The sequence below is a fragment of the Carettochelys insculpta genome, chromosome 1, assembly GCF_033958435.1.
Source record: "Carettochelys insculpta isolate YL-2023 chromosome 1, ASM3395843v1, whole genome shotgun sequence".
NCBI classification, from domain to species: Eukaryota; Metazoa; Chordata; order Testudines; family Carettochelyidae; genus Carettochelys; species Carettochelys insculpta.
Window position 1 is genome coordinate 5,285,956 of NC_134137.1, and position 25,656 is coordinate 5,311,611.

The 25,656-nt window shown below is 48.0% G+C and overlaps 1 protein-coding gene across 1 annotated transcript; it reads left to right on the forward strand.

Moving 5' to 3' along the window:
• Positions 1-12,392: 12,392 nt before the first annotated feature.
• On the forward strand, positions 12,393-13,337 carry LOC142002453 (olfactory receptor 51I1-like). The gene has a single exon (XM_074978596.1). It carries the CDS (start codon positions 12,393-12,395, stop codon positions 13,335-13,337), a length of 945 nt encoding a protein of 314 aa, XP_074834697.1.
• Positions 13,338-25,656: the final 12,319 nt, after the last annotated feature.

The window sequence follows — 25,656 nt, forward strand, 5'->3', positions numbered from 1 at the left end:
CATCCAGGTAGCAGTTCAGGACAGGGTTAGCCGGGGACTTAATACCAAGCTCAGTCCTCCAGGTGATCAATGGAAATCAATCGACCTGCTTGGGGTAACTTCAGGAACCTGATAACAGACAACATTGCTGTGCCAGCCAACTGAGCACAAGGCTGTGTCAGATGATACAGGGGAACGGGGGCAGGATGCTCCTTGTAGGTCTAGGAACCTGAAGTTGTACGAGTGGCCAATGTCAGGGGCTGCATAACCCAGAGCACTCGCTCCTGGGGGCTGAGAGACTGTGGTGCCCCTGTTGTTAACCAACAAGGTGAAGACAGGGCTGGCTGAATTCTGCATAACTATTCATTAAGCCTCGTATTTAGCTGTGACACTCTGAATGCCCTTTGCACATCCAAAGAGGTACTGGATGGCTCCAGAGCTTGTCTGTCTCACCAACAGAACCTGAAGAAGTGGGTCTGTCCCACAAAAGCTCACCACCTAAGAAATTATTTTGTTAGTCTTTAAAGTGCTACTGGACTGCTTTTTTGGTTTTTGGTAGTACATAAACCAACACGGCTCTCTCTGTTACTCACCAACAGAACCTGTCTTTGTTGAACTTCATTGGATTTATTTTTGCCCAGTCCTTCAATTTATCTAGGTCACGCTGCACCTTCTCTGTATCTACCTGTCCCCCAGCTTAGTGTCATCTGTAAATGTACTGAGGGCGGAATCCATTCCCTCATCCAGGTAATTAATAGAGATGTTGAACAATACTGGCCCTAGAACTGAACCTTGAGGCACTCCACTTGAAACCAACTACCAATCAGACATAGAGCTGTTGATCATTACCCATTAAGCACAGTTGTCTAGCCAACTTTCTATCCACTTTTCAGTCCGTTTATCGAATTCATACTTCCTTAACTCGCAGGCAAGCATATAGTGGGAGTCTGTGTACGAAGCATTTTCTGAAGTCCAGGTGTATCACATTGATTGACTTCCCCACATTCACAGAGCCAGTTAACTTATCATAGAAGATACTCGGACTGGTTAGGCACGACTTGCCCTTAGAAAATTCATGTGGACTACTCCTGATCACTTTCTCTTCTTCCAAGTCCTTCAAAATGGATTCTTTGAAGATCCCCCCTCTATGATTTTTCCGGGGACTGAGGTAAGGCTGACCAGTCTATAGTTCCCTGGACTGTCCTTTCTCATTTTTAAAGCTGGACACTATATTTGTCTTTTTCCAACCATAAAATCATAGAATAGTAGGACCTTGATAGGTCATCAAGTCCAGCCCTGTGCCTTCAGGACCAAGTACTGTCTAGACCACCCCTGACAGACATTTATCTAACCTGTTCTTAAATATCTCCAGAGATGGAGATTCCTCAACCTCCCTAGGCAATTTATTCCAGTGTTTGACCACCCTGACAGTTAGGAACTTCTTCCTAATGTCCAACCTAAACCTCCCTTGCTGCAGTTTAAGCCCATAGCTTCTTGTTCTAACCTCAGAAGCCAAGAAGAATAAATTTTCTCCCTTCTTTTTATGACACCCTTTTAGATACCTGGAAAACGCTATTATGTCCCCCCTCAATCTTCTCTTTTCCAAACTAAACAAGCCCAATTCTTTCAACCTTTCCTTCACAGGTCATGTTCTCTAGATCTTTGATCATACTTGTTGCTCTTTTCTAGTCCTTCTCCAATTTCTCCACATGTTTCTTGAAATGTGGTGGCCAGAACTGGACACAATACTCCAGATGAGGCCCAACCAGGGCAGAGTAGAGCGGAAGAATGACTTCTCGTGTCTTGTTCACAACACACCTGTTAATGCATCCCAGAATCATGTTTGCTTTTTTTGCAACAGCATCACACTGTTGACTCATATGTAGCTTGTGGTCCACTATAGCCCCTAGATCCCTTTCTGCCACACTCCTTCCTAGACAGTCGCGTCCCATTCTGTATGTGTGAAACTGATTGTTCTTTCCCAAGTGGAGCACTTTGCATTTGTCTGAATTAAACTTCATCTTGTTTACTTCAGACCATTTCTCCAATTTGTCCAGATCATTTTGAATTTTGACCCTATCCTCCCAATCAGTTGCAACCCCTCCCAGCTTGGTATCATCAGCAAACATAATAAGCATATTTTCTATGCCAATATCTAAATCATTGATGAAGATATTGAACAGAACCGGTCCCAAAACAGATCCCTGCAGAACCCCACTTGTTATACGTTTCTAGCAGGATGGAGAACCATTAATAACTACTCTCTGAGTATGGTTATCTAGCCAGGTTTGCACCCACCATATAGTAGCCCCCATCTAAGTTTTATTTGCCCAGTTTATTGATAAGAATATCATGCGAGACCATATCAAATGCCTTGCTAAAGTCTAGGTATACCACATCCACCACTTCTCCCTTATCCACAAGGCTCAACATCCTATCAAAGAAAGCTGTCAGATTGGTTTGACATGATTTGTTCTTGTCAAACCCACGCTGGCTGTTCCCTATTGCCTTACCAGCTGATTTCCTTAATTACTTGCTCCATTATCTTTCCCAGCACAGAAAGTGCTCTTCCTGATCCAGGAGCAGAAGAGGGCTTCCAGAAGAAGAGCTGTGATCTTTTGATTTTGGATCGAAAGAGCACATTTTGTGTGTAGATCTTCTGCATGGTTTTTTTTCATAAAAGAGCTGGAAGTTCTAAAAGAACTTGCTCGTGTAGACACAGCCCTAGCGTATGTCTCAGGAAAAAGAAGACTTTGTCATACAAGTCGAAGTAGTATAGCAAATAAAGATTGATGTAGCTGTATGCAAGAAGTTTATCTGATAAGATTCCTTTTGATTCCTTTAACCATTTTAACTTTCTTTCTTTCTTTCTTTCTTTCTTTAGATTTAAGATTCTAAAGAGTTGGCAACACCACGCTCTTTGGGTAAGTTTTGAGTTATATATTGACCTAGGAATGTGGCCGGTCCTTTGGGATCAGAAAAAAAAAACAACTTTTTATTTGTTTCATGGGGTAGCCCAGTTAGTCTGGTTGTTGAAGCACAAGTCTTCTCTGTGGTTAGGTGGCTAACATTCAGCTTTATTGAATTCAATAAGGCAACAGATGAGCCAAGGCTGCTTGATGCAGCTAACTCTAGTATTTTATACCCTTACACAAACAAGCCCACTGTCAGAGACAATTAGTTCGAGAATCGTAGATCACTTTCCAAAGAGAAACCGTTATCAGCCAGGAAAAACAGGTGCCAGGGAGCTGCATCCCCAATTCCAAACAGTTCATTAACACACTCCATAGAGCTCATCCTCCCAGCCATTCCCAAACAGGTCAAGGAAAGGATAGGCTCTTGTGTGCCTGTGGAAGTAAGGGATGTGAAATGGCTTCTATACAAGACGGTTTCCACAGTATCTTCAAAAACAACAAGATGTCCTGTGGCACCTTATAGACTAACAGATATTTTGGAGCATGAGCTTTCGTGGGCACAGAAACACTTCTTCAGATGCATCTGATACAGCGGGTCTTTTCCCACAAAAGCTTATACTCCAAAATATTTGTTAGTCCGTGTGGTGCCACAGGACCTCTTGTGCTTTTTATTTGCTGAGATGGGTTTTTCGTAGCCTCGCATCTGATAAGATGGGCTACTGGTGGGGATGCAGGAGAAGTGGGGTGTCTGGGGGAATTGCTTGTATGCCTTTTTGGTAGCCGGAGTGGTGGAACAGAGGAGCTCTTTGTGACACTCTTGCTGTGTCTTATAAAGCAGGACCCCCAGTTCTGGGCTCTAAGCAGTCCTGTCTCTCAGTGTTTCACCCTGAACTGATACTCTCAGCAACGCCCCATGGGACTCCAAGGTTACACTGAACTTTCCAGAAGTTATTTGCTGCTCTGAGATACTGCTTTTCTCTCGCTCTTGCCCTTGGACACTGAGTGCTCATGGAGCCATTCACTGCCACTGAAGATGTGGGTGCTCAGCAGCTGTGGAAAACCAGGACCTGGATGGCTCAAGATGGGTGTCCAAATGGGAGCAACAGAAGCCCCCTAAAAGTTGGGGGGGACACTGGTGACGGAAGTGTGGCCTGACCTGCTGCATCGCCTTCCCCAAGCTCTGACAAGCTGTCCCCCTCCTGCAGAAGCTAAGCCCATGCACCCTTTTCTCACAAGGCCTGCTCCTTCACCACCCTGTTGCCCATGATCCCGCCCCACCCCATGCCCTGCGCCATGTCCCCTCAGCTTGTTGCTCAACCTTATGGCTGGAAAGAGTGGGAAAGAACAGCCCTGGCCCCACTGAAAACAATGGGCCTGTGTCCTTTACCTCCTGCTCAGTCCCCACCCTGCTGCCCCCTCTTCTAGCGCCATGTGTCCAAATTCGAAACCCTGTAAATCAGCAGCCATGCTGGGAAACACATGGCCTTGAGTGCAACTGAATGTCCCGTTGTCCCTTTAGTCCCACACATCTGGGATTCTCACTGGGACTGCCCATCAGTGTCCCGGGCGCGGCTGGGCCCTGATGGCTTCTGTCAGCCAGAGACCGAGTCAGAGAACTCCTCTGCTTAGCACAGACTTGACTGGCCTCAATAGTGCCAGCCCCAGGACAGAAGCTCCCACTGGCCTTTGTGACTCTGTCCTGTAACTGTCTGTGCATCAAGAGCCACAGGACTGGGGTGTCGGTCACAGGGCCATGAGGTGCTGCTACGCACCCACCTGCCAGCAGTTGCTAGGCCAGAAACTGAAATCCCACAAAAGAGCCCAGTCCTGGCACCTTCTGGGCAGGATGCTGTAGGTCCTGGTTGGTTCACAGCTTCTGTGGAAACCCAGCTCCAGGGGTGGGGAGCAGCAGGCAGAATCTGTCCATGCAACTGGCGTCCACAACGCTCTGGTTTACGTCCATGTGCGTCCTTGCTCGTTCCCTCGGCTTGACGTCCTGGTAGTGTGACTCTGCCAGACTCCTGACAATGGACTCTTGATTTGCCCTGAGGCCTGTCTTGAACTGTGACCTCTCAGTATCGGCCCAGGCCTGACTGTGCTTTCACCCCTAGGTCAGACATCCCAAATCCCAGTCATGACAGGGGACACCAGGTGTTCTTTCAGAAGTTGCTGCTGGTGCTCTGGGCGATGGCCAGAGGAGCCAACATGTGGCTGTTATCTGTGCTTGATGGCTGTCCACCTCGACCCACACCCATCAGGGAAGGGTCCATCCTTGAGGCAGCAAAGGGAAAGTTTCCAAATTGCTCTCGTGTGATGCTCAGTGCTGGCTCCTGGAGCTTGGCGTAGGTGCCTCTCAAGGTTTTGCAGCATCTGAGACATTTCCAAATTGCTCAAGGCTCGATCTTCTCTCTTTATCTCCTGGGGAACCGGGCGGGGGCAATGTCCCTGGACATATGCGTATATTTGTCACAGAGTCTCTTCTGCTTTCTGATAACCAGGTGGACAAAGATCCCATCCTGGATCCTGTGGACCTGAGCGTGTTCTGGTCTTTTAAAACCCTCCCAATGAACACCAGCATCATCTGGCTGGTAAGGCAGTAGACACACTTGGAGTCTCCTTCAGGACCTGCTCAATCGTGCTGTTCTCCATCACCACAAACTCCTTTTCACTGTGATATGGATGATGCAGGCATTGGCGGAAATGACCGGGCAGGCGATGGTGTTGTCTCCACTCTTGGCTGTGGCTAGGGAGGCCTAGGGAGGGCCGAGGGGATCCGCAGTGCAGGGGCTGAGTTTGCATCCCTAGGATTATTTTCTTAGTATTGTTCTTGCTGCTGTGCTCACAACTCTGTGGGTCGGGGAGGAGGAGAATGGGACTGCTGTGCACCTGCCTCATGCAACGCACAACATTTTAAGCTTTCTGAGCTCCAACTGCGACAGAGATGTCGGCACATCACCATGGGGACCCAGCCTTTCCCCAGTGCGGTGTGGGAAGAGACACAAGGCAAAACTATAGCCACAGTACAGAGCATCACCCTTGCTGGGGTAGTGCCACTATGACAGAGATGGCAGGGTGGCGTAGGGGACAGGACGCAGAGATGGGGTCCAGCGTGTCTGGGAACTAGTTCCAGTTCTGACACAGAACTCATGTGTGACCTTGGATAACTCACTTCATGCTCCCATGCCTCAGTTTCTCATCTATAAAATGGGCTCACAGTTTTGCTCTCCTGATCAGGACACCATGAGATCTGTTGGCAACAGAGCTGTGTAAGAGCTCAGGACTGTTATTCTTCAGGGCCAGAAATCTTTGCCACACAGAAATTCATCTTATTTCCTTGTTACAAAATGAAGAACCCCACCCCCCACATTGGGGAAGGAGAAGCAGAGACTGAAATCAGACCTTAGCTGGCAGTGACTCAAAGCTGGGAACAACTGGAAGCTCTTCAATGACGGGTAAGAAAGCAAATGCGATCAAGAAATGACTGGAAACACAGCTGGATGTAAACCCCTCCCTCTGGTGCCGGTCTCTCCAGAACAGGAGTCATGGAATCCCAGGACTGGCAGGGACCTGGAGAGGTCATCAAGTCCATCCTCCTCCACTCATGGAAGGACCAAGCACTAACTAGACCATCCATGACTGTCAAACCTGCTCTTAAATATCTCCAGTGATGGAGATTCCACAACCTTCCTAGGCGATTTATTCCAGTGGTTAGCCACCTTGGCAGTTGGGAAATTTTTTCCGAATGGTCAACCTAAACCTCCGTTGCTGCAGTTTAAGCCCATTGCTTCTTGTCCTATCATTAGATGTTGAGAATATTTTTTTTCACTTTCCTTCTTGCAATGCCTTTTCAGGTACTTGAAAGCTGTTATTATGGCCACTCTCTGTCTCCTCTTTTCCAGACTAAAAAATCCCAGTTCTTTCAGCCTTCCTTCGCAAGTCACATTCTCTAGACCTTTACTCATTTCTGTGGCTCTTCTCTGAACCTTCTCCAGTTTCTCCTCCTCCCTCCTGATATGCACATCCCAGAACTGGACACAGGTTTACAGCTGAGGTCTAATCAGCGCAGAAAATGGCTTCTCCTGGCTTTCTTATGACACTTGTTAATCCAGTGATTTGGGCTGGCAGGATGCTGCGTCAGGGAAGCTCACACATCACTGTCAGTAACAGATGGTCTGAGGAAGTGGGTCTGTCCCACGAAAGCTCACCTAATAAACTATTTTGCTGGTCTTTAAAGTGCTACTTGACTGCTTTTTGTTTTCACTGTCAGTGACACCTACTGCCCAGCTGTGGAGGGAGGAAGACAAGGGGTTGGAGGGGTGACTTGAGGGATTATCTTTTATTCCAGATGGTTTTTCACTAGGGGATGTTGTAAAGACCCAATGTGTAACTTGGCTCAAACAAGATTCAGAAAACTCCAGTGGGGGACAGACCCATCAGTGACGACTGGCCAGGGTGGTCAGGTTGCACCTGTGTGGCCAGGGGGTCACTGACTCTGGGGCTGGGGCTGGGCCTGGACAACAGGGGAAGGAGCAGTTGGTAAATTTCCTGGTTCTGTTCTTTTCCGTGAAGCCCCAGCACAGGCCAGTGCCAGGCGATGGGACCCTGGGCTGGAAGAAATTGCTCAAACTCAGGCTGGCTGCTGTTATGTCCCTATGCAGGATAATGGCTGGAAGCATCACAAGCCAGGGGCAATTAGCTCCTGCTGCTGTAAATAGCTTCTCTGCCTGATTAGTCCCTGTTCACACCTCAGCCTCTGCCTGTGTCCCCAGGGGCTGTGTGACCTCCCAGGACCTGCTGCACTGCAGGGAGAGCGTATAAACACCCCCGGAGCGGAGCTGGGCAGTCTGCGGCGCACGCTCCAGGCAGCCTGGGCCCGGAGGCTCTTTCCTTCCATGGTGAAGATCATTGTCACATCTTCTCCGGTGAGTCCAGGGCAATGAGTGTGTGTGTGTGTGTGTGTGTGTGTGTGTGTGTGTGTGTGAGTGAGTCACATCTTCCTCGGTGAGTCCAGGGCAATGAGTGTGTGTGTGTGTGTGTGTGAGTCACATCTTCCTCGGTGAGTCTAGGGCAATGAGTGTGTGTGTGTGTGTGTGTGTGTGAGTCACATCTTCCTCGGTGAGTCTAGGGCAATGAGTGTGTGTGTGTGTGTGTGTGTGTGAGTCACATCTTCCTCGGTGAGTCTAGGGCAATGAGTGTGTGTGTGTGTGTGTGTGAGTCACATCTTCTCCGGTGAGTCCAGGGCAATGAGTGTGTGTGTGTGTGTGTGTGTGTGTGTGTGTGTGTGTGTGAGTGAGTCACATCTTCCTCGGTGAGTCTAGGGCAATGAGTGTGTGTGTGTGTGTGTGTGAGTCACATCTTCCTCGGTGAGTCCAGGGCAATGAGTGTGTGTGTGTGTGTGTGTGTGTGAGTCACATCTTCCTCGGTGAGTCTAGGGCAATGAGTGTGTGTGTGTATGTGTGTGTGTGTGTGTGTGTGTGTGTGTGTGTGTGTGTGAGTCACATCTTCCTCGGTGAGTCTAGGGCAATGAGTGTGTGTGTGTGTGTGTGTGTGTGTGAGTCACATCTTCCTCGGTGAGTCTAGGGCAATGAGTGTGTGTGTGTGTGTGTGGGTGGGAGAGAGAGAGCGACAGAGAGAGAGAGACCCCTCTGGGCAGAGTTTCAAGGGGAGAGTTTCAAGGCCAGCAAACCTGCACACATTGCTATTCTCTCAGCTGCACTGCTGAACTTCTGCCCCTGCCTGGTTCGCTGGTTCCAGGCAAGTCTCCTCTGGACAGATCAGCTCAGGGTCCAGCCTGCTCAGCAGAGTCCCTGCCGCTCCTGGACAGAAACCAGCCAGTTGAGGATGGGGTAAGGAGGAATCTGATGAGGTGTTCGCAGATGAAACCTCCCGCGCCCTGCATGAGAGTTCCCTGCCCCACGGCTCTGCCGTAGGAGGAGGGATTTCTCCCATTGCCACTGGCCAGTGTTTCTCTGCACTGGCAGGACGGCCGGTGCACGAGGTGGGTGGTTCTGGGGCACCAGGCCCTGGCAGGAAGTGCAGAGCCCATAGAGCTCTAGTTCTCCCTGCTGTTCCCTGCTGACCCCAGCCCGGCACCTCTGCCCGCTGACCCAGCACTGCTTCCCCCATCCTGACTGAGCACATCAGCGTGTGACACAGAAACACACAGACGCACAAATACACAGACCCATTGTCACCCACACTGACACCCTCGCTCGCATACGCTCACAGACACACTCTCCCACCCCGTGACACACAGTAACACTCACACAAACACATACACATTCTGTCGGTCACAGACACAGTGACACACACACACACACACACACACTCAGTTGGCATAAGGGAAAATAAAACTGAGGGCGGCCCAGGAAGAGAACTAGAGGGCAGCACATCTCCCCACCAGCTGCTTCCCTCGTACTGCCCCTCCTGTGGCTGGCTTCACCCCGGCTTTCCGCCGGCTCCCTTTGGCTGCCCACCCTGGAGCCGGCTCAGCCCCCTGCCAGCGCACACGGACACAGACAGGCTCCCAGCCAGCAGGGGTGAGTGTGACCTGCAGTGCTGCTGGGCTGGCTCCGGTGTGGGAGCAGAGGCAGGGCTGAGCCATTCCCGGTACCAGTCCCAGGGGTTTGTACTCAGCCCAGCCCAGCCCTGACCTGCCTCCATGCCCCATGCTCCAGCGGGACGGGAGCCAGCAGGGTGTGCAGCCAGCAGCAGGGAATCACCCCCAGTTCCTAGCAAGGAACGTCCTTCTCAGGCTGCCAGAGACAGAGATATCAGGCCAGGAGGGACCCCCATGAGATCAGCTGCTCTGAGCTCCTGAGTGAGACCTGCCCTGGTCATGTTGGAGCCAGTCATCTGGCAAAGCATCTCACAGCTGCCCTGGCAAGTCAACACAACCCTAATTTAATAGTGTGAACCTTCCCTCTACTCTGATCACGACGAGCGTGGGGCCAGTATCTCCACCTCCTTCCTGTAGAATTTTTCTGAACAGTGGACAACAGAGCCGTTTGGAACATAGGAACAGCCACACTGGGCCATACCAAAGGTCCATCTAGCCCTGGGTCCTATTTTCCAACAGAGGCCAATGTCTGATGCCCCAGAGCAAGTGGATCAAACAAGTAACAGTCAAGCCGTCTCTCTCCTGACATCCATCTCCAGCCTCTGACAGAGGCTGGGGACACCATTCCTTACCCCTCCTGCCTACTAGCCATTGATGGACCTAATCTGCATGAACGTATATACTTCTTTTTTGAATCCTGTTAAAGTTTTGGTCTTCACAACATCCTCCGGCAAGGAGTTCCACAGGTCTGCTGTGCACTGTGGGAAGAAAAACTTCCTTGTGTTAGTTTTAAACCTTCTACCCATTAATTTCATTCAGTGACCCCTACTTCTTATGCTATGGGAGCAAGTAAATAACTAATTCTTACAAGGTTTTTCCACACCAGTCACAATTTTATACACCTCTATCATATCTCCCCTTAATCTTCTTTCTTCTAAGATGAAAAGTCCCAGTCTTTTTAATATTTCGTTATATGGTCCCCTTTCCAAACCCTTCATCATTTCTGTTGCTCTTTGCTGAAACTTTTCCAATACAGATATATATATATTTTGATATGAAGCATCTGACATTTGTATGCACTATTCAAGATGCAGGTGTACCATGGATTTACACAGATGCAATAAGATATTCTCTCTTATTCATTATCCCTATTTAAATTATTGCTAGCATTCTGTTGGCCTTTTTGACTGCTGCAGCACATTGAGTGGATGTTTTCAGAGAACTATTCACAGTGATTACAAAATCTCTCTCTTTAGTGGTTATAGTTAAATTAGTCCCCATTGCATGTATGTATAGTTGGGATTATTTTTTCCAATGTGCATTCGTTTATATTTATCAACATTACAACGTATTTGCCATTTTGTTCCCAATTGCTTAGTTCTATGAAATCTTTTTGAATCTTCAGAGTCTACTTTGTTCTTAGCTGTTGCAAACAGTTTAGTATCTTTAGCACATTTTGCCACCTCAGTGTTTACCCCTTTTTCTAGATCATTTATAGATAGGTTGAATAGGATTAGTCCCCACACAGGCCTTTGGTGAAAAACATTAGTTACCTCTCTCTATTCTGAAAATTTACCTGCTTATTCCTACCCTTTGTTTCCTGTCTTTTAACCAGTTTTCAATCTATGAGAGGATTTTCCATCTTATCCCATGACAACTTATTTTACTGAAGAGCCTTTGGTGAGGGAACTTATCAAAGGCTTTCTGGAAATCTAAGCACATTATAGCCACTGGATCCTCCTTGTCTGCATGCTTATTGACCCCCCTCAAAGAACTCTAGGGCTGTGTCTACACTAACTCCCTACTTTGAAGGAAGGATGGTAAATCGGGTGTCAGGAGATTATTAACGAAGCGCTGTGCTGCTCATGCAGGGAGTCATTAAGCTAATTCTCTCTCGCGGCAACTTCGAAGTGTTAAAATTGGCTCGCGTGTAGCTGTGGCTAAACCACTGGTATGTTGAAGTCCCTTTCAGCGCCTCATTAGTATTCTTCGAAGTGATCATTAACATGGCTATTTGGAAGATTTCTGTAAGTGTAGATACGGCCACTGTGTTTTTCAGTTTGGGGTACACTTTTAAGTTGGGCCTCTATTATGGTGTCTTTGAAAAGTTTCCATGCAGCTTTCAGAGATTTTACTTTTGGCAGATCCCTTTTAATTTCTGTTTAAATAACCTCCTCATTTTTGTATAGTTTCCCTTTCTGGAACTAAATGCCACAGTGTTAGGCTGCTGAGTTGCTTTACCCACCATAGGGAACTTAAATTTTATTACATTATAGTTTCTATTTCCAAGTGGTCCAGTTATATTTACCTCTTGGACCAGATCCTTTGCTCCACTAAATCAAGAATTGCATCTCCCTTTAGGTTCCAGAACCAGCTGCTCCAAGAACCAGTCATTTAAGGTATCAAGAAATTTAATCTCTGCATCCCATCCCCAGGTGACGTGTACCCAGTTAACATGGGGATAGCTGAAATTCCCCATTATTACTGAGGGATTTTATTTTGGTAGACTCTCTAATCTCCCTTGGCATTTCAGAATCACTATCACTATCCTGGGCAGGTGGTCGGTGATATAATGGTAATATATCCCTACTGCTATAATCTTATTATTAGAGTGATTAGGTGAGCAGAATCACTTGGTTCCCTTTACATGCACTAATGTTGGAAATGAAATGAATAACTGAAGTAACCTTCTTTTTGCTGACTGATGCCATGGAATATCTGGAGCCCAGCTGTTCAAGGTTAATTCCAAACAACTACTCATTGATTTCCCTGGGGAGAGCAGCCCCAGGCTCCAAGAGAGGGCTGTTGTGAATTGTGGTTGTGCAAATCACTGTAGAACTGCAGGTCTCTTCCCTGACACCTGTTTGCAGGGAAACTCACAGGTTCATTTTGCATTTGCCCAGGGTGTTCGGCGCTGGCCGGGACAGCGACTGCTCATCATGACAGATTTCAATAGCAGCAGCTTCCAGCCCGCAATGTTCCATCTGACGGGGTTCCCGGGCCAGGAAGCTGTTTACCACTGTATCGCTGTCCTGTTTATGTTGTTATACATCACTGCCATTGTCGGGAACTGCCTTGTTCTCTGCATCGTCTGGGCAGACCGGCACCTCCATCAGCCCATGTATTGGTTCCTTTGCATGTTGTCAGTCAACGACCTCGGGATGTCTCTGTCAACCCTGCCCACAGTGATGGGCACCTTCTGCTTCCATTTCACGGCCGTCACGTTCAACGCCTGCCTGGCCCAGATGTTTTTCATTCACTCCTTCTCATTCATGGAGTCGGGGATTTTACTGGCCATGTCATTCGACCGCTTTGTCGCCATCTGTAACCCTCTGCGCTACGCAGCCATCTTGACCCACACCAGGATCCTGAAAATTGGACTGGCCATAGTAATTAAAAGTACCAGCATGCTCTTCCCCTTCCCCTTTCTCATTAAACGGCTGCCCATCTGCAAAAGCAATGTCCTGTCCCATGCCTACTGCTTGCACCCGGACATGATGAGGCTGGCGTGTGCAGACACCACAGTCAATAACATCTATGGATTGCTTGCTATTCTCGTCACTTACGGCTTAGACTCACTCTTCATCATCCTCTCTTACATTAAGATTTTGATGACTGTTTTAAATATTGTATCCCATGAGCAGCGCCTCACAGCCCTGAACACCTGCGTCTCCCATATCTGTGCCGTCTTACCCTTTTACGTCCCAATAATTGCTGTCTCTGTTTTGCACAGGTTTGGGAAAAATGCCCCTCTGCTGGTGCATATTCTTATGTCCTATGTCTACCTCTTTGTCCCCCCTGTGTTAAACCCCATTGTGTACAGTGTGAAAATGAAGGAGATTCGCAAGAGGATCTTCCGAGTATTTTCTAGGGACAAAATGTGAACTATTAGATGTGTCAGAAATAGTTTTGTTGGAGGAGTTTTGGATGAACATTACATCTTTCGACATACCTGAGCAAGTCTGACGCCCTGCAGAAGGGGCTTTTAACTCCTCTTACATCTTTACAATACAGTACAAGATGTTAAAGGAAATCAAGGTCCGTCGGTCTTTTGGATCAGGGCCTGTGGTTTCCAGTGGGAGGGACCAGCACTTGACACTTCATGGCTGTGACCTGAATACAAAAGGCATCTGTACAATATAGCACTTGCTGGTCTCAGCTGATCCACATTCTCCAGCAAGGACCTTTGCCCAAGCTGTGTGCTCGGTGCTTAGCGTGAGTGGGGATGGGAGGAACACTATCCCAATGGCCAGAGCTTACCAGGGGTTGTGACTTAGGGCAGACCACGCACTTGGTCACAAATTGAGCCCCTTGCTCACACCAGGGGCTCTGGCCATCCTTCTGCCCCACCCCACAAGCTCTTTGTGTGCCATCCTCTCCACGGGAGTTCAGCCAGCTCCCGCTTCCTCCAGTTCTGGTCTCTCTCTGTCACAGGGGAGACAATTTAAATGGCCATGGAGGGCCTGAGCTGAGACAGGGGGTGGTTGTTATTCAGGGAGTTGTACGTGGCTCCCACCAACCAGAGGTTTGATTGACAGCCACTTCCAGAGGTGGCCGAAGTGGCTGGTGCCACTACACAGATGCTAAGGGTTTCTCCTCGTGTCATTTCTCTTTTTCTGGTGGCTACCACACTCCACAGGGCTGGGCCCACGGATGGCTAGAATATATGGAGATATACCTATTCATAGAACAGGAAGGGGCCTTCAAAGGTCATCGGGTCTGGTCCCCTGCACTCACAGCAGGACCTATCGCCATCCCTGACAGATTTGTTTGTTTAATGTATTTCCCCCAGATCCCTTATTGCCCCCCCGCCCCAACACACACTTTAAGGATTGAGCTCCCAGCCCTGGGTTTAGTAGGCCAGAAACCTTGGAATCAGTTGGCTACAGCACTCAAAGAGCAGCATGTTACAGACAGGTGAAGAAACAGAGACAGGCCACTGGGCCATGTGCTCGCGGGCCTGGGGCTTGGCTGTCAGCGTTCTCTGACAGAGAAGCAGCTTCGAGGAATAAGAAAATACACAAGAATACTGTGCACTGCAAGGGCTTGTGCCATAAATTGTATGAGGCTGTTGTTTGGACAGAGAACCAGGCAGGAGCAGAGCCACAATGTGGTGTCTGTGGCATGCCCTTGGCATTGGAAAGGCTGCACACACCAGCAGCTGGGACATTTCTCGTGGTCTCCTCTCTGAAAACGCCATTTCCAGAACCCTCCCAGTCTGCAGCGATGAGTCAGGTTCCATGAAATGTCCACAGCCTCATGATCAAAACCAGTCATTAGCTTCTTGTTTCCTTAAACCTCCCCCTTTTCAAATGTGGAGGCGGTAAAACCTTTCATTTGACCTACTGTTTTTTTCTCTGTTTCATTTGGAACATTACATGCAGTAAGTCAATCCTACGTACTCACCAGCTGATGGACGCTGCATGGCGTGGAACTGCGACTGGAGCAAATTTTATTGAAAAAAACAAAGAGGGAAAACGAATTTGCTTTATTTCAGTGACAGCATTTTCCAAAAGTGAAGGGAAAGGAGGGCTGGCGTGAGGGGTGCAGAAGTGGGGAAGGGCAGGGTGGGTGGATTAGAACAGAGGGTTGGGAGGTGGGGGGCTCAAGACAGGGAGTGGGGGGTTAGGGCGGGTGAGTGACAGCAGACTCAGGGCAGGGGGTGGGGTGGCATGGGGGAGTTGCTGGGACTGGGTGGCTCTGCTCTGGCAGTGGCCCCTCCCAGGGGGCAGAGCTGCACTCCCAGGCCGGGGGTGGGATGTGGAGCTACATGCTTGTCATCCAGGGGATGGGCCTTTGTGGGCTAGTGACAGCCTCCAGCTGCCCCACCCCCACCCCTGGCCTTGCGGCTGCTCCAGCCCCCAACCTTCCAAACCTCTGTTCCAGCCTCCAGCGCCTCCCTTCCTGTGGCCCCAGGCTGCTGGGGAGTGGGTTGCCTCCTCGAGCTCCAGCCTTCAGCAGCCCTCACCCCTTGCCTGCAGGGTCTCCGTGGGGTCAGAGCAGGCTCTAGGTCTGTGGCAGGACAACTACTTGCCTGGTCTTCGTGTCCACTCTCTTGGTGCTGAAGCTGCCCCCAGCAGCCGCTCTCAGTACCACGTCCCTCCCTTTCACCTCCCTCCTCCCTTTGCATGCTCTGGGAAACAGCCCCAGGCCAGCACTTCCCATAGATCACATCACGCGCATCTCATAGAAGTGCAAGGGACCTCAGGAGGTTCTGCAGGCACTACCAAGCATTGACCTTGGCTTAAATGAGGATAAGGGATTCTTAGAGCTTAGTGCAGAGTCGGCTGTAGACACAACCCATTCTTTCCCTCTGTAAGTGGTGTAGCTACCAGTACATGGGACGGCAGGTGGGTGGCTTACAGCTGCACCCTTAGTTTGGTGGTCCTAGCTATTACGGTTTAGGAGGAGCTCTTGAACAAATGGACTCAGAGATGCACGGATGGAGAGAGGCACTCTACAATACATGCTCTCAGAAGGGTAACTGTGCTAGTCTGGAGCCTTGCAAATAACAAACAGTTATGAAGCACCTCAGAGATTGAGAAATTTATTAGCTTTTGTGGGTGAGACCCCCCCCCCCCTTCCTCAGATGATTGAAGTAGAAAAAACTAGATTCCAGGGTTTGTATAGCAGGGAGAGAAGGAAAGGGAAAGGTGAGAAAAACAAACAAACAAACAAACCCACCCAGCAGGTCACCAGTCACAGGTATAATCAATTGATAAAGTAAATTAAGTAGGATGTGTCCCATTCCTGTGGATATCAAAGGTGGGGGGATTGACCCTACAATGCATAAGTTGAGATCTCTATTAAGGCCAAGGGTAACCATGTCAAATTTACTAATGAATTCCAGTTCTGGTGTTTCCCTCTGTGATCTTGTGTAAGGTTGTTTTGTAGAAGAATGGCAACTTTTACCTTTATTTCAAAGTTTAGTATTTTGGATTGGGGATTCTGAAGAATTAAATGGGGGTAAACCATCATGTGGACAAGGGAATCCAGTGGTTATAGTATATTTGGGATTTCAGAGAGCCCCTTTGTTAGCTTATTTTACACTACAGACCATCCCAGGGTTACATTCATATATATTTTACTAACTGTCTCTATTAGATTAAAGAAATGAGGGAAAATAACTTTGAAGCACACACCCCCACACACCCATACCTTCTTGCACTCACACACTTACACAGGCGAACTCACACAGATAAAGAGTTGCATAGGGACAGTGGAGGGAGCCGAGGCATTGTGGGTCCGTGTGCCTGGCTGCTGGCATGAAGAATGGGTGGTGAGCTGAGTGTATGACCCCCTTGTCAGCTTGCTCCCTCGTCCATTTAGTACTCAGGAGCAATCAGTACCATCCATCCTGGAGAGAAGAGGAGTGGCCCAGGGCCTCCTCCTGCCTCCCCAGTCAGCCAAGACTAATGCCTGCAGAGTGGTGATGTCAAGAAGAACTCCCTATAACTTTGCACACATCTTTGTGTATGTTTCAGTCCAGATTTATCAGCTAAGAGCAGATGGGACTTAAATCTTTTTTCAATGGGGCCTTTTTCTCTTTCTTGGTTGGGTTCTTTTGCGGGGCTCAGCTCTTATTATTCTCTGGCCGTACAAGTGCTGCTGACAGCTGGTTGCCCAGACAGGCTGGCTTCCGGGACTAACTGGGCTTGTTTAGTTTGGAAAAGAAAAGATTGAGGGGCAACACAATAGCAGTTTCCAGGTATCTAAAAGGGTGTCATAAGGAGGAGGGAGAAAACTTGTTCTTTTTAGCCTCTGTGGATAGCACAAGAGACAACGGGCTTAAACTGCAGCAAGGGAGGTTTAGGTTGGACATTAGGAAGAAGTTCCTGACTGTCAGGGTGGTCAAACAGTGGAATAAGTTGCCAAGGGAGGATGTGGAATCTCCATCGCTGGAGATAGTTAAGAACAGGTTAGATAGATGTCTATCAGGGATGGTTTAGACAGTACTTGGTCCTGCCCTTGGGGCAGGGGGCTGGACTTGATGGCCTCTCGAGGTCCCTTCCAGTCCTAGTATTCTATGACTCTATGATTAATTCCATTGCATGCACATACACACACACACACATTCATATTTCTCAGTGATGTCACAGACACACCAAACATTCTAGCAGCCAGGATTTCTTACAGACTTATGTCATCTATAAACCATTTCTTACTAAGTGTTAGTATGATAACAGACCTTGCAGCTGCTACAAAACAAAGCTTGTGAAACAAAATGGAGCCATAGAGAACAAAGCTAAATCTATAAAACAACGCTAGTGTTACAAAGCTTACAGAAAGGGGCAGCACTTTAAAACGAGCCATGACTGAAAGTTACAGAATTTACTTCTGCTTTGTAATGGACTGAGTGGAGGCTTTTACTGACCCCCTGACAAAGTTTCTCACCAAAGTGTCTACAGCAAAGTAGTTGCCATGGGATAAGAGGGAGGGTTCTCTCATAGGTCAGTTACTGATTAATAAATAGGAAAGAGAGGATAGCAATAAATGGTCAATTTTCACAATGAAGTGACATAAACAGCAGAGTCACCCAAGCAACTGTAATGGACTTGTGCCATTCCACATCCATTAATAATCAGGAAAGGGAGAGAACAGTGAAGTGACAACTTTTACAAGGGATACAAAATTTACTCAGACACTACTGTCAGGACAGTTAAGTCTGAAGCTAATGTGACAGTGACTGAGCCACACATTTGCAGAAGAAATTCAATACTGATAACATATATTCCCAACTGCACATAGAATCACAAAAGGTTAGGGCTGGAGAAGACCTCAAAGGGGCATCTACTCCCATCCCCTGCTCGATGTGGGACCAATCTCAACCACATGATCCAAGCAAGGGTTTGTTTGTCAAGGCAGGCCTTAAAATTCCCTAAAGACGGAGCTTTCACCAAATCCCTGAATAACCTATTCCAGTGCTTCACCACTAACTTAGGGAAATAGTTTCGCTTAGTATTTACCCTAGACTTTCCCCACTGCAACTTAAGACCGCTGCTCTAACTATTTGATGTCAGCCTTCAACTTCCTGAAGGGAGGTTCCAAGGAGGATGGAGAGAGGCTGTTCTCACTGGTGACAGGTGACAAACCAAGGAGCAATGTTTTCAGGTTGCACTGGGGGATGGTCTAGGTTAGATATTAGGAAAAACTATGTATGTGTTTGTGAGTAAGTGATATAAATCAGTTGATACCACTTTGATGGGTTCCCCTGGGGTGTCACCTAGAAGTGGAGTTTCACTGAGCTCACAAACTGATTTGCAGAGGTGCTGAGCTCTCCCAGTGCCATTCACAAGCACTGCAGCTGGGGGTGCTCAGCAGCTGTGAAACACCAGGCCAGGATGGCTCCAGTTGGGCACCAAACAGGAGTTATAGGAGTCTTCTGAGAGTGCCCGCCTCCACCACCATGAATGCCTGCTCCCCCATACTGCCTTTCCTCCACAGCACGGCCATCCCCTACCCCATCCCAGACCCCCTCCCTGTTCCCAGAGCCCCAACCCTCACACTGCCTCATCCCCTGAGCACCCCCCCCACTGCCTTCTGCCCACCAGTCCCTGCTCCTGCACCAGCCTTTCCCCAACGCCTCACCCCCCCATGCACTGCTCTGTGCCGTGTCCCCTCTCACTCACCTTTATGGCTGGTAACAACTGTGAGGAACAGCCCTGCTGCTGTTCTCAGAGATGGGGCCGTCTCCCCATTCCAGGGCCCTGCAGCCAAACCGCAGCCCCTGCACATCAGCAGCTGCTCTGGGGAACATCTGCCTTGAGCACAGGGACTGGACTGACTAACCCCCTCCCACCCACAGTCCCTCCAGTCCCTCCAGTCCCACCATTCAGGTTGTCCCTGGGACTGGCCCATTGGTGTCCCAGTCGTGGGGGCCCTGATGGCTTCTGTCAGCCAGGGGCCAAGTCAGAATTCCTCTGGCAGCACAGACTCAGCTGGCAGCAATAGCACCGGGTGCCAGAACACAAACTCCCTCCAGCCTTCCTGACTCTGCCCCTGTTCTGTCTGGGTGCCAGGACCATGGGTCTGGAGCATCGGTCACAGGCCCTGAGTCGCTCATACGCACCCACCTGCCAGCAGTTGCTAGGCCTCAAGCTGAAACCTCACAGTGGGTCCTGGGACCAGCTGGGCCAAGGGAATGGTGGGGGTCTTGATTGATCTGCAGCTCCTACAGAAGCCCAAGTTGGGAACAGCCCCGACACCCACCCATACTCCGGTTTGGGTGCCACATGGATCCTGTTTCAGCTCCCTGGTCTCTGTGTGTCTGGCACCTCACCGACACACATCCACGAGGGAAAGATCCATCACTAACATTGCAAAGGCCCTGAATCGCTGCCTCAGCTCCCACACAGACTGCAGTAGGGCCTAGGTGACTGTACATGAGGCTGTAGAAGGCTCTGCCACAGGCCTTATGTGTGACCTTAATTGAGTCAATTTACCTTCCCGTGCCTCATGATCCTCACCTATAAAATGGGCTCATAGCCCTGCCCTCCTTAGCAATCCACCTTGAGATCTCTTGGCAAAAAGGGTTTGTAGAACCGAGGATTGTTATTTTGCAGGGTCAGCAACCTGTGCCATAGAGAAAATCAGCTGACCGGCTGGTTACAAAAGGACGAAAACCCCAAGCAATGAAAGGATGAGCAGAGACTGAAATGTCCTTGGTAGAGACCCAGATCTGGGAGCAGCTCATCCATGACCTGGTTAGAATTGCAAACATGCAATGACTGACTGGCAATATGGCTGGATGTAAACCCCTCATATCTACTGCTGGTCTCTCCTGAGCGGGAATCATTGAACCGTAGGACTGGAAGGACCCTCAAGAGGTCATCAAGTCCAGTCTCCTACACTTTTGGCCGGACCATGAATCATCTAAAGCTTCCCTGATAGGTGCTTGTCTAACCTACTCTGAAAAATCTCCATTGATGGAGATTCCACAAACTCCCTTGGCAATTTCTTCCAGTGCTTAAGCACTTTGTTAGGAAGTTTTTCATAATGTCCAACCAAAACCTCCCTTGCTGCAATTTGAGCCCTTTTCTTCTTGTCCTATCATAAAAAGTTGATGGAGAACATTTCTACTCTCCCTCCCTTGTTACATCTCTTCAGCTACTTGAAAGCTGTTATCATGTCCCCTCTCAGTCTTCTTCTAAACTTGTCTAATTCTTCCAGTCTTCCCTTGATGTCATACGTTCTAGACCTTTCATCATTTTGGTTGCTCTTCTCTGGACCTTCTCCAATTTCTACACATCTCTCTTGAAATTATGATCCCAGACTGGACACAATACTTCACTTGAGGCCTAATCCATGTAGAGCAGAGTGGAAGAAGTAACTTCTCATGTCTTGCACCTGACACTCTTGTTAATACAGATTGGACCTCTCTCATCCAGAACTCTCTCATCCATAATCTGACATGATTTTAGTTATGTGGATGACCACTTATCATGGGTGTGGCCAAGTTTCCCTTGGCCCATAAAGTTTATTACCAGTCACCAGGCCCAGCTCGCAGTGTTCTGTGATGTTGTTTATCTGTAATTTACCCATAAATGTCTTCTAAGAGCTCAACGAGCAGTGGAAGTGTTGGTAATGCTCCAGAAAATATAGTCTTCCTGTCATCCAGAACATTCTCTCATCCAGCACCGGTCAGGTCCCGAGGGTGTCAGATAGAAGAGGTTCAACCTGTACAGTGCTTCAAACTTACAGGAGGTTGAGTCAGTGAATCTCATCCCTGCACTGGCAGTGCTACCCACCCTCCCTGTCGCGGAAGAGGAAGACAAATTGGAAGGGTGACTTTCTTCCAGACTGTTTTTTTTACATGGGGATGTTGTAAAGGCCCAAAAGTCAACTGGGCTCAAACAAAAAACTGTTCTGGATTTGATTTTAACAAATAAGGAGGACTTGGTCGAGAATTTGAATGTGGGAGGCTGCTTGGGTGAAAGTGATCATGAAATCATAGAATCCACAATTCTAAGGACTGGTAGGAGGGAAAACAGCAAAATAGAGATGATGGATTTCAGGAAGGCAGATTTTGGTAAACTCAGAGAGCTGGTAGGTAAGATCCCATGGGAGGAAAAACTGAGGGGAAAAACAACTGAGGAGAGTTGGCAGTTTTTCAAAGAGACATTATTAAGGGCCCAAAAACAAGCTATTCCCCTATGTAGGAAAGATAGTAAATATGGGCAGAGACCGCCTTGGCTTAACAAGGAGATCCTGCATGATCTCAAACTAAAAAAGGAATCCTATAAAAAATGGAAACTGGGACAAATTACAAAGAGTGAACATAGGCAAATAACACAGGAATGCAGGAGTAAAATTAAAAAGGCTAAGGCACAAAATGAGCTCCAACTAGCTACAGGCATAAAGGGTAACAAGAAGGCCTTTTACAAATATATTAGAAACAAGAGGAAGACCAAGGACAGGGTAGGGCCATTGCTCAGTGAGGAGGGAGAAACAGTAATGGGGAACTTGGAAATGGCAGAGATGCTTAATGACTTCTTTGTTTCGGTCTTCACAGAGAAGTCTGAAGGAATGCCTGACATAGAGAATGCTGGTGGAAAAGGGGTAGAGTTAGTTTTTGAAATAAAAAAAGAACAAGTTAAAAACCATTTGGAAAAATTAGATGTCTGCAAATTACCAGGGCCTGATGAAATGCATCCTAGAATCCTCAAGGAGCTGATAGAAGAGGTAGCTGAGCCATTAGCTCTCATTTTTGGAAAGTCATGGGAGGCAGGAGAGATTCCAGAAGACTGGAAGAGGGCAAATATAGTGCCCATCTACAAAAAGGGGAACAAGAACAACCCAGGAAATTACAGGCCAGTCAGCTTAACTTCTGTGCCAGGAAAGGTAATGGAGCAGATAGTTAAGGAAGTCACCTGCAAGCACTTGGAAGGTAGTAAAGTGATAGGGAACAGCCAGCATGGTTTTGTAAAAAACAAATCATGTCAAACCAACCTGACAGCTTTTTTTGACACGATAATGAGACTCGTAGATAAGGGAGAAGCAGTGGATGTGGTATACCTAGACTTCAGTAAAGCATTTGATACGGTCTCGCATAATATTCTTATCGACAAACTAGGCAAGTCCAACTTAAATGGGGCTGCAATAAGGTGGGTGCATAACTGGCTGGCTAATCGTACCCAGAGAGTAGTTGTTAATGGTGCTCAATCCTGCTGGAAAAGCATAACAAGTGGGGTTCCGCAGGGGTCTGTTTTTGGGACCAGTTCTGTTCAATATCTTCATTAATGATTTGGATATTGGCATAGAAAGTATGCTTATTAAGTTTGCAGATGATACCAAGCTGGGAGGGGTTGCAACTGCTTTGGAGGATAGGGTCATAATTCAGAATGATCTAGATAAATTGGAGAAATGGTCTGAAGTAAACAGGATGAAGTTTAATAAAGATAAATGTAAGGTGTTGCACTTCGGAAGGAATAATCTGTTTCACACACACAGAATGGGAAAAGACTGTCTAGGAAGGAGTACAGCAGAAAGGGATCTAGGGGTTCTAGTAGATCACAAGTTAAATATGAGTCAACAGTGTGATGCTGTTGCAAAAAAAGCAAACATGATTCTGGGATTCATTAGCAGGTGTGTTGTGAACAAGACACGAGAAATCATTCTTCCGCTCTACTCTTCGCTGGTTAGGCCTCAGCTGGAATATTGTGTCCAGTTCTGGGCACCCCAATTCAAGAAAGATGTGGAGAAATTAGAGAAGGTCCAGAGAAGAGCAACTAGAATGATAAAAGGTCTGGAGAACATGACTTATGAAGAAAGGCTGAAAGAATTGGGCTTGTTTAGCTTGGACAAGAGAAGATTGAGGGGGGACTTGATAGCCGTTTTCAGAAATCTTAAAGGGTGTCATAAGGAGGAGGGAGAAAACTTGTTCTTCTTGGCCTCTGAGGAGAGAACAAGAGGCAATGGACTTAAGCTGCAGCAAGGGAAGTTTAGGTTGGACATTAGGAAAAAGTTCCTAACTGTCAGGGTGGTCAAATACTGGAATAAGTTGCCAAGGGAGGTTGTGGAATCTCCCTCGCTGGAGATATTTAAGAACAGATTAGATAGATGTCTATCAGGGATGGTGTAGATAGTGGTCGGTCCTGCCATCGGGGCAGGGGACTGGACTCAATGGCCTCTCGAGGCCCCTTCCAGTCCTCGTGTTCTATGATTCTATGATTCTAAGATATGGAAAAGTTCCCTGGGACTATTGACCAGGGTGGTCAGGGACGCACCTTCCTACGCCAGTGCTCCTGACTCTGAGTGCTGGAGCTGGGACTGGGCAATAGGGCAAGGAGCACTTGATAAATTGCCAATGTCAGATGACAGGGCCCTGGGCTGGATGGAATTGCTCTTACTCAGTCGGGCTGCTGTTATGTCCCTACGCAAGATAATGGCTGGAAACAGCACAAGCTGGGGCAATTAGCTCCTGTAAGTAGCTTTTCTGCCTGCTTAGTCCCTGTTCACACCTCAGCCTCAGCCTGTGTCTCCAGGGGCTTCTGACCTCCCAGAAGCTGCTGCAGGGAGAGCGTATAAATACGCCCCCAGCCGGGCAGTCTGCGGTGCACGATCCAGGCAGCCTGGGCCCAGGGGCTCTTTCCTTCCATGGTGAAAATCATCGTTTTGTCCTCCCCGGTGAGTCCAAGGTAATGCAAGTGAGTGTGGGGGAGGGGCAAAAGGGTTGGGGTAATTATCCGACCCCCCTGGGGTGAGGTTCAGGAGGACATACGAGCCCAGCAAAGCCGAACATGTTTCTCTTCGCTCAGCTGCGCTGCTGAAATTCTGCTCCTGCATTGTTAGCTGGTTTCAGGCAAATTTCCTCTGGACAGATCAGCTAAGAAGTTGGTCTGCTCAGCAAGGATCCTCACAGAAGGAAGAAAGGTGAGCAGTGAAATACAGACCCTGGATTTCAGAAGAGCAGACTTCATCTCCCTCTGAGAATTGGTGGTCCGGGTCCCACGATGAAGCTAATATGAAGAGGATAGGAGTCCAGGGCAACAGGTAGTATTTTAAGAAACCTTATTGAAAGCACAGAAGCAAACTGTCCTGCTGTGCAGTAAGAAAATCAAACATGGTAGGCAACCAGCTTAGCTTACCAGGGAAATCAACTTAAACTCAAAAAGGGATACATATAACAAGTGGAAACTTGGCTAGGTGACCCAGGAGGGGTATAAATATATTGCTTGAGAATGCAGGGGAGTAATGAGCAAGGATAGCAGTTCCAGGATAGGAAAGCAACAGCTGCATTCAAGTATGAGAGAGGTCGCCATGTTAGTCTGTATTTTCAAAAACAACAAGAAGTCTTGTGGCACCTTATAGACTAACCAATATTTTGGAGCATAAGCTTTCGTGGGCAAAGACCCGCTTCATCAGATGCATGAGTGAGGGAGGGGAGGTGGCAGAATTCAGAGGAGGGTTTAAAGAGGGAGTCTGTGTCCAGGGGAGGGCCAGAGCTGACAAGGTCTGTTCAGTCACGGAGGATGTAGTCCATTATCAGCAGTTCATGTGGAGTGGTGAACATCAAGAGAGGAGAAATGAAGTCCATTCAGTCAGGGGAAATGTGGCCCACTGGCAGTTGCTAATGTGGAGGTGTGACCATCAAGAGCAGAGAAACTGCTTTTGTAATGGGACAACCACGCTCAGTCTCTGTTCAGTCCTTGGTTGATGGAGTCAAATTTACCAGTGAATAGCAGCTCAGAAATTTCTCTTTGCATTTTTTTTTGTAGGACTGCTACTTTTAAATCTGTTGCTGGGTGTCCAGGGAGACTGAAGTGTTTTCTTAGAAGTTTTTTGTATGTTACCATTCTTCATGTCTGATTTATGTCCATTTATTCTTTTACATAGAGACTGTCCAGTTTGGCCAATGTAAATTGCAGTGGGGCATTGCTGGCACATGATATCATATATTATGTTAGTAGATGTGCATGTAGATATGTGAGCAGAGTTGGCAGCGAGGTTTGTTGGAGGGATCGGTTCCGGGTTTAGAGTTACTGTGTTGTGGTCTACAGTTGCTGGTAGGGATTTGTTTAAGGTTGGCAGGCTGTCTACAGGCAAGTATTGGCCTGCCTCGCAAGGTCTGTGAAAGCGAAGGACTTGTCCAGGATGGGTTGCAGATCACTGATGATGCAATGGAGAGGTTTTAGCTGGGGGCTGTATGGGATGGCCCGTGCCATTCTCTTGTTTTCCTTGTTGGGCCTGTCTTGTAGCTGGTGG